The following is a 10,098-nucleotide window of genomic DNA, read 5'->3' on the forward strand; positions in this document are numbered from 1 at the left end:
TCCCCTCTGTGTTTATCTCTCAGGCTCCTGGCCTCCACTGCGTGTTTTTCTCTCCCTTGAGCTGTGGCCAGGGTGGGGTGCTGCCTGCAGGCTGCACTTTCCTGCTCATGGATACCAGATCACTTCAGAGACTGGTGGCAGGCCCTGCTAGGTGCTGCCTGTGGGAAAATTTCCTGCTCTGGGATCGCCATAGTGGGGTTGAGCTCCCTCAACCCGGCCTGCACCCTCTCCAGTCCATGACATCCCTCTCACAATCTGGGAATGTTGGCTCCTAACCACTCGCCTGCTTGTCTGCCTGATCACCCCTAACCACCTCTGCCTGCTGGCCTGATGCCCCTAACTGCTCCCCCCCTGCTGGTCTGATCGCCCCCTTAACTGCTCCCCCCTGCCAGCCTGATCACACCCTAATTGCTCCCCCCTGCCGGCCTGATCACCCTTAACTGCTCTCCCCTGCTGGCCTGACCGTCCCCTAACTGCTCTCTCCTGCCAACCTGAACGCCTCTTACCATCTCTCTGCCACCGTGGCTTTATCCATATGGATGTCCGGAAGATGTCTGAAGATGTCCGGTCTAATTAGCATATTACCCTTTTATTAGTGTGTGTGTGTGTGTGTATAATAAATTTATTACCCAAATCAAGTTGGAAAGATGTTTCATTCATTCATTTAAATATTTATTGACCTTGAAGAACCAGACACCACATGCACACACAAACAGGCACACACTTGAGTGTTTATTCAAGGCTGCTAAACTGCAACCTAAGGAGAATAGCTCCAGGTAAACATGGGACTTTTGATTTGTTGAGAAGAATCTCTAAGTTTGGGACAAGAAATACATGCCCTAGAACAGTGGTCGGCAAACTGGCCCCTTGAGTGTGGCTCTTCCACAAAATACCACGTGTGGGCACACACGTACAGTGCGATTGAAACTTCGAGGCCCATGCCACAGGGCCAAAGAGCCGCATGTGGCTGCATGTGGCTCGCGAGCAGTGGTTTGCGGAACACTGCCCTAGAAGAAAAAAAGATAGTAAGATATCCTCCTCCCCACCCTCCACCCCCCACAAAGAGTAAGGCAGCTTCTCGAAGTCAGTGTCACAGTCCAGTATTTAAGAATATACATTTGAATGGGCACTAAATTATTAGCCTGCCCAGAACACTCCACTATTAACCAACAAGAGCACTCATGTGTTTAAGGCCGGTGGTATGCGCAATAACAAGTCATGCTGATCACCTCCTGCCAAAGAATGAACTCAAAACCATTTGCCAGAATTGTGCCCTCACCGGAGAAGCGCCCAACCTGGCAAAGGCCTGAGGAATAGACACACTACCTGACTTTCTCCATGGCTCCTCCCATTCTCTGCTTTGAAGATGGACTTGGGCTTCCTGGACTTGAAGTTGCCCATGCTGGGTCGCAGCACACCGTCCACCAGCACGGTCTGCTCTACATGCTGCGGCTCCCGGGAGGGCGCAGGCTCCTCTAGGAGAGCCCTGGCGTCGGGGTAATTTTCTTTATTGTCTTCATCTCTAAAACAGGAAAGACCCAATTTAGGAAGCACCGCAAGAAATAATAAATTGCTGCAGGAAAGAGGGGCTGGCCATACTCATTGCTGCCCTATTTATATGGACCTAGCAACATTTTTGTGTCCACCTAGCCAGTTTCACAGGAATAAAGTTTAAAAAATGTGAATTTCACTCTTTAGATTACTCCACATTCCCTTCTAATCTTTGCTAATGAATACAGACCTTTTAACTTTGTACATACTATTGTGATTTCTTTAAATCTTTTGCTTCAAGATGATTTCATACATATAATATTTTCTCTTATAATAATAACGTATTCAGATTAGATAACATCACCCCAACTTTAGATTAAGACTCTAAAACTCAGAGATTAAATAAAGTGCCATAGGGCTAATTCACTTAGACCTGGAGTGGTCAGGTAGGTCTCCAATCTCCTATGCACGTGTTCTTGGTTCAGGCATGATGCTTGCTCCTCACTGACAAGTCTATAACCATCTCCCTATAACTTTCAGACACATTTAGAAATTTAAAAGATCTATTTTAATAGGATACATGCTACCCAGTTAAAATATAAGACAAGGTTCAAATTTTGCCCAGCCAAGCCGTCTGAGTAACATCTTTAAGGCAAAGTCAAAGATCCCATTGCCTGGCTTCTATCCGTTGGAATTACTGGAAACGATCAAATGGGCTAGTGTTTCCTTTGTACATTTAGCGCGGGGTGGAACTTTTCATTTCACTCACCAATCAAATTCAATATAATATCATCACACAGTTTCAATTTCCTCAAAAACAGTGGACATAATAACACTTTTTTTTGAAATATATTTTATTGATTTTTTACAGAGAGGAAGGGAGAGGAAGGATAGAGAGTTAGAAACGTCAACGAGAGAGAAACATTGATCAGCTGCCTCCTGCACACTCCCTACTGGGTATGTGCCCGCAACCAAGGTACATGCCCTTGACCAGAATCGAACCTAGGACCCTTGAGTTCACAGGCAGACACTCTATTCCACTGAGCCAAACTGGTTAGGGCAATAATACTCAATTGAGATCACATCCCTCGTAGATCTAGGTGCATTTTGTTTTCTTATTTTCCTAAAAATTCAGCAAATACCATGGACAAAACCAAATGGGGCATCTCTTTATATGATCAATATCATCACCCTTAACCCCCAGTTACTCTAAATTGTCCTGACAACTCAGTGGTCGGGAGACCCGAGGGCTCTAGATAATGTGTTTCTATCAACTCAGTGATCCGGAGACCCAAAACTGTAATTTAGATAACATGCCTAAGTTTAACCCAGGTTACCCAAGGACTCTAGATAATGTATTTCTGTCAATTCAGTGACCCCGAGACCCGAAACTGTAATTAACATGCTTAATTCTGCTTCTGTAATCTGCTTTTTTGTGAGCCAGGTGCCACATTCCAAACCCTGGGATGTAATCAATACCTTTGTGATTTTTGCCTATATAAGTCTGATTTTGCCACCATCTTATTGCTATGAGATTTGGGAATGGCCCCTCATAGTCCCGGATTGCAATAAATGTGACTCTTTAATTCGACTTCTTGAGGCGTCCTTCTGTGATTCGAGGGGTATATTACAACACTATGTAAGAGATTTTGGCAATGTTAGCTAGGAAGCAATTCCTTGTGACTCAAGGGCACATAAAGCCAAGAGACAAGACTAGCAAATGAAGGGTTTCTATGTCCACTGCTCAAAATGTCATTTCACAAATAAAAGGAATTAAATTTGCTAAATTTATTGGGAGGCTAACTTTTTCCAGTGAGCTTCTGGGAAAAGATCAGAGCAAACATCAGGATAGGAGGTCTGGAGCATGATCAGGATGCAGGTGGGCCTGGAGCATGATCAGGATGCAGGTGGGCAAGGTGTGGAAATAAAACCATGTGAACAGTTAGACTAAAGCCTCAGGACAAGCTTAGTGCTATCTGGTAAAGGAGAACCAAACAAATGAAATAATTTTTCAATATTTCATTGGAACCTAGGTTCTCTTGATGGGGAATATAACACATTGCGGGGGTGGGGGGGAGCAGCAATCTGAATCTGTGCCAGTAACCTAATGTACATTCTTGATAGCCTATAATGAAGTCACTGCCCCTTTCTTAACAATCTGGTCTAGCAAGACCTGTTTTCCTAATTACTCCTGATTTACAAAGGGGCCATAAACAAAGAATGTAACAGCTCAGCTGGAGGGGAGGTCACTGACATCACCCAGACCAGGGATTTAGATACAATCTGTTAGGTTTGATCAAGCAATTAAATTGATACCCTTCCCCCAGAACTGGCTTTTCAGGTCATTTCACTACGGACATTCCCTTTGCTGAAGACCACTTTTTACTTGCTGTGACCACATTCCATTCTCTCCCCTCCGGTATGCATAAAGAAGTCTCTGCCCAGAAAAATCCCGCCAAAAGTCCTTTAAAAGCCGCTGACTCCCCTCACTGGCTGCTGGAACCTTCCAGGCTCAGCTACCTGATGTTCGGATGATCGAATACATTCGTAATCCCTCACCACTCTGGCCTCGTGCATTCCCCCTTCAGTGACCTAACACTAACTTCCCCATTTTAATTGACTCAGGAGGGGCTGTGGAAACCCACCAAAAAAGCCTGGTAGTCAGGAAACAGGTAGAAAACAAAGAAACTGAAGGGCATAAAGGGAAAGCTTCCTCCATATTCACTCACTCAGGGATTTGGAGAACTGACCCCCTGAGTTCACTGTACTAGTACATCTGAAAGTAAATGGGTTTATCCTGGATCTCCGAGTACTCCCTGTGTATTTTTTGGTCACCTGGTAAATTCTGTAACACTAACTTAATTCATTCTGGAAGGCTGTTTTGAGAAGCGATTTTGTTTGAAAACCAAATTGTTTTTTTCCCATTAGAAATTATGTAAATTGAATTAATTCATTCCAGACCCCTAAATGATTCCATTTTAACCTCTCTTATATACAGTACGTATCTAATGTACTGTTTAATCTATCAGCAAACACTTCTTTTCTTAAATTTATTGAACCACTCCCTACTAGCCTTAAAGGAATCACTTTCAGCACTCATTCCAGGGGTTTCTTTTAGGAAGTCATTATGTGGCTAACTGCTGTCACTGGCTAACTGCTTTTCATTTATCTGAATCAAAAACAGTTTACCTACCCCTTCAATTGCCTGTGATTGTTTCTTTCACAACATTAGCACTCTTGATGGCCTCTTTATGTTTTAAAATTGTGCTAATCCTGCATTTCCCTAGCAACAAAAGCAAAGAAACAAAAGTACTTACAGCATAATTTCCTGAGATGTTAGCGGTAAACTGACTATACTAGCGCATTCTCTCCTTTCTTTGTGGCCTGAGAGATGCTTTTTGTCATACTGATCTATCAGCATGAAAGAGTTGTAAGTTGGAAAACCAAAGCTTGTTCAACAATTGAGACATTTTTTACGTGAACAACTTGGTGGAGAACCAAATTGTTTGAGATGGGAGATAGTAAAGAACCCAGGTTTGACGGTAGCTGGAAAAAAAAAATCAATTCCAGTGAGACTAGTTAATATTTTCCCTTAAGATCATTTATAACTAAAAAAAAAAAAAAATTTAAGCCACTAATGGGTTTGGAAACCAGTATGGAAACCTGATTTGGAACTACACTCGTTCACTTGAAATGCATTTTTCTATGAGACATGGCAAATATGTGACCCTAACATATGCCACTTTGGCATGTTGATTATTTCAAACTGAAGACAATAAAGGCCCAACAGACTCCAAAAGAGCTTTTTACCTTCCCCTTAACTGCCTACAAGAATTTATATCGAGGGGCTGTACCAAGAGCGAGCTAAAACCAAGATAACTTTTTCTATCAGAATGACTTACCTGCATGTCCTAGCACATCTGTTTACTAAAGATCTACTCTTCTCATCTTCTTGGGAATCGTCTTCCTTCCCTTTGAGGCCCCTGAAACCTATCCTCTTCTCCTTAGCTGAGCTTAGTATATAAGCCTCCATTACCTAACTGCCAAAGAATCTCATATCTTTGGGGTTCCCATATGTACAAAATTCATTTTTTTCTCCTGTTAATGTCATGCCAATTTAATTATTAGACCAGCCAAAGACCCTAGAAAGGAAGAAGTGAAACGTGTTTCTCCCTGACATCTCACTAGAAACTAATAATCATTCTCACACTCTACACTCCTAGATGAGAAACAAAAGGAAGGACAGCTGCCATTATGGTAACTTAAATGTTCCTCATTCAAGGAGGATTCTGGAACACTCAAGAATAAGAAAAAAAATGACTTTTCAAATCTAAATTGACTCTTTCAATAGATACCTTCCTAAAATAATACCAGAACTTTGTTTTTATATCATATTTTCAAGGTGCCCAAAATTTATTAATCTCATTTTCCCCATTGACTTGAAAATCAAGGAAAGTGGGTAAGGGGCGCAAAGAGCATTTTTTCTTTCCTTACACAAATATAAAGCCTAAATACAAAAGTCATCTTTAGAAATATATTTATTTTTTGTTTTGTTTTTGTTGTGTTAATCCTCACATCCCAGGATATTTTTTCCCCATTGATTTTTAGAGAGTGGAAGGGAGGAAGGGAGAAGGGAAAAGAGAGGGAGGGAGAGAGAAACATTGATGTGAGAGAGACGTAGCGATTGGTTGCCTCCTACACACACCCCTACTCGGATCGAACCTGCAAACCAGGTATGTGCCCTTGACCGGGAATGGAACCTACTATCCTTTGGTTCTTGGGCCAATGCTCTAACCACTGAAAAACACTGGCCAGGGCTAGAAATATATCGTTAACCTATTACTGGTTCCTCACAATCCAAAAAAAACCAAAACACCAGAAAAGTACAGGTTATGTGATTTATGCCACTATTTAAGGGGATCACTCATAACTTAGAATGATCATGATGTTCTAAAAAGAACAAGAGTCTTAAGGATCCCGCCCCCCTCCCCACTTATTAGTTGAAGCCTGTGCCATCCCACTTCACTTCCCTGACCCTCTATCTTACAGAGATAATACCGTCTCTGTAAAATGCCTACCATAAAAGCTGGCTCAAGGCCATAACCCAATAAATGGGAGCTATTGTTACAAGACCTGTAAGTAATTATTTGCAAAGAACAAGCTGAGGCCTCTTTTTAGTCTTCCCATACCTCCAGGATAAATTCCAAACTCCTTAGCAAGGTACACAAACCCTTTGAAATTGGGCCTTTGTTTATATCTGGAGCTTCATTTCTTATCACTCCTGGCCTCCTCTCTCCCCACCCAGCTCTAACGATTTCTGCCATCCTGAAGTATTTGTTGGTCCTTCAACTTGAACAATTTTCTCTACACTCTTTTGGTTTTCAGATAACTTGCTACCCCTGCTTGATGGCATCATCTCTTTCTTGGCTTTATATCCCACTCACACTTGAAAAAAAAAAATTCACGTGCCATTTGTCATTTTCTTTAGGAATCCCAGAAACCTCTCTGGCCTATTTGGTCTTTCTAAGTGAATCCTGTTTACCTCTGTTAAAATAGGACTTAAAGTGGCATCTCTATATTCTTGCCTATCTCCTCCAATGGACTGGAGCAGGGATTGATTTGTCTTTCTCTATCCCATTTGGTTTCTGGAACACAAAACAGGTCTTCAATAAATGTATGTTATCCAAGACAGACAAAGTCCAAATTCTGCCTCATAGTGGCTATGCTATCTTGGATGAGCTTTATCCCTCTGAGCCTCAGTTTCTCCATCTACAGTATGAGAAGGAAAATATCAGCCTCCTTTCAGCTGTTCCGATTACGTAATAAAATGTACATGAAAGTGCTTCAACCACTTTCATGGTTTTGCCATTAGACCATGAACACCTTGATAACGAACACTGTAACCCAGATACCCAATGAACCTTTGGTGAATAAATCTACTTAGGATTTATGACGGGAACATTGAGATGAGTGAATCAATGTTGAATTCAACAGTCATTGATTGAGTATTCCCCATATAAAAGCCACTGTCTTGGATACTAAGGGAGGGATATTCAAAAGTGGATACGATAAAACTTCCTTCAAAAGCTAATAATCTATTAGAAGGAAGACACAAGAAAAAATTATTAGAATTCAAAGAAGAGACTACAGACACGAGACCCAGATGGTTTCTGTCCCTCCTGATTAAGAACTAAGCAATGGTGGGGGTCATACCTGAGACTGGAGCAATCAGTCTGGTCTTCATGTAGAGAGACTGCGTCTTCCTCACACCTGGGAAAAGAAACAAAACTACATCAGATCCAACTGTCTGCTGCAGTAGAAGCAGCAATAGCCTAGAACTATCTTAAGATTAGTGCGATAAACTAAAAAAGAGAATAATCCTCAGCTCTCTCTCCCAAACAGCTTAGATTCCCAACATGTCTCCCAGGGAATGATATTAATTATGTCATTTCATGTGAGCTTAAAAACTCAGAACCAGAGGGAAGCTCTTTTTTTTTCCCTCCACTGTTCTGCTTCACCTAAGCTAACAAGATCTTAGCAAGGACTTAGGGTTCACAGCTCTTGAGAGGACATCTGACATTAAGACTGATGGCTTGAAAGAGACTCCACTACATGCCTTTTTGCCTTTCCTCTGACTAAGACAGTCCCAAAACACATCTACTACGCCTTCCTTTTTTTTTTTTAAATATATTTTATTTATTGTTTTTTACAGAGAGGAAGGGAGAGGGATAGAGAGTTAGAAACATCGATGAGAGAGAAACATCGATCAGCTGCCTCTTGCACACCCCCTCCTGGGGATGTGCCCGCAACCAAGGTACATGCCCTTGACCGGAATCGAACCAGGGACCCTTCAGTCCGCAGGCCGATGCTCTATCCACTGAGCCAAACCGGTTAGGGCATACCCCTTCCTTTTTATACAACTTCTGTAATAACCTTGTGAAAAAGTCTTGGCTATTTCATATTGAAAAACCTACAGTGTTCCACACTGCCCAAGGGAATCTGGAGTAGACCCATTCTCTGTCACTAGTGTAGGAGGGAGGCTTTGTTCCTGTTCTCTGCCATTCCCACCCCATCTCATGCCATCACATGCCAGCCTGAAATGCTTTTTCCATAGTCAACTCCTACTCATCCTTCACTGCCCAAGTCTCACGAACTCTGAACCTTCCCAGCCAAGTTCATTCACACGCCACATTCCTACTTTAACCTTAATACATAAATGTTTACTCTTCATTATAAGGTTTTGGTAACCAACTATATCTTGCCTCATACTGCTGTGTAGCTCTTTTGTACCTCTGAGATCTCTTTAATTCTATGAGAAGAGATAACCATAATTTCTCTTTCTAGATAGGCCGCCACAGTGCTGACAGTGCTACCCCAGAGTAGACCCTCAGTGAGTGCTTGAATCCAGTCATTGACCTTGGCCCCTCAGCTACTCTGATCCCTGAAATAACTTAGCAAGCATGTATTGAGCATTTTTTGACTTCCAGGTACTACATTAGGCATTGGACCTGTGCTTCTCAAACTCTTTAGAATTCAGGACTGACCAGTTTGTTTTCTACTTCCAATCCATTGTGGATAGATACTTTTGTAAAAATGTCACAGGAATGTCAAATTCCTATAAGCATTATTAAATGCTTACTCTCTATCTCCCTACTGTTCTTGCATCAGACAAGTTACAACAAGTTACAAACAATTTGGAACCCACACTATGAGTAGCACTACTTATCTAAAGGACAGAAAGTTGAAAAAGACTTGGGCCCTGCTTGAGAGATTCATTATGTAATGAGTAGGCAAAAATATCCCTACGCACATAAATATAACCATAATATGGTATTTATACTATATAAAATCATTTAAAAATTTTTAAAATTCTTTACCAGCAATGGTTTATAATTTTACCCTTAGAACAAATTGCTAAAGTGTCATCTTCTTCCCTTATTATCCCTTTTAAATTATGGTTTTGTACAGAATTAAACAAAGGCCACCTACAGACTCTATCCTCTCTACCTGCTGAAATATTTTGCTCCTACTGGCAGTTAAAAAAAAGTCAGTTTATTTAACAAAATGCTCTTCTTAATTAAATGAACTAAATGTCCCTGCTTTCTCTTCTTTTTGACTGTCAATAACCCACTGTGTCCATCTCATGGAAAACAAGTTAAATTCCTAAGTATTGCCTCGTTCTCCTCCATCATCTAAGCCAGTGATGGCGAGCCTTTTGAGCTCGGCGTGCCAGCATTTTGAAAAACCCTAACTTAACTCTGGTGCCGTGTCACATATAGAAATTTTTTGATATTTGCAACCACAGTAAAACACTTATATTTTTGATATTTATTTTATATATTTAAATGCCATTTAACAAAGAAAAATCAACCAAAAAAAAAAAATGAGTTCGCGTGTCAGAGGTTCGCCATCACTGATCTAAGCTCTGTAATGCAAATAAAAGTGTTTCCCAATAAAAATTACCTAGCTAAGTAGAAAAATCAATGAAGAACAGAAATCTAGAATTGTTGCTTCCAAAGAATTAGGGTTCAACCAGAGATTCAACCCTAGAGCTCAACAATACCTATTGTTTGGGAATTTGGCAAGAACTTATTCCCCACCCCCCCC

The 10,098-nt window shown here is 41.3% G+C and overlaps 1 protein-coding gene across 4 annotated transcripts in view; it reads right to left on the reverse strand.

Annotated features, from left to right (window-relative positions):
* The window catches only part of FAM13C (family with sequence similarity 13 member C), a 125,256-nt gene that overhangs the window by 110,201 nt on the left and 4,957 nt on the right, over window positions 1-10,098 (reverse strand). For all 4 annotated transcript variants that reach the window (XM_006775807.1, XM_006775809.2, XM_006775808.2 and 1 more), the window contains 2 exons: window positions 7,705-7,761; window positions 1,327-1,522 (listed from right to left, as the gene is read on the reverse strand). In XM_006775807.1, the coding sequence (XP_006775870.1) occupies window positions 1,327-1,522; window positions 7,705-7,761 (253 nt within the window). The remainder of the gene's footprint in view (window positions 1-1,326; window positions 1,523-7,704; window positions 7,762-10,098) is intronic.

The sequence above is a fragment of the Myotis davidii genome, unplaced genomic scaffold, assembly GCF_000327345.1.
Source record: "Myotis davidii unplaced genomic scaffold, ASM32734v1 scaffold1187, whole genome shotgun sequence".
Lineage (NCBI taxonomy): Eukaryota > Metazoa > Chordata > Mammalia > Chiroptera > Vespertilionidae > Myotis > Myotis davidii.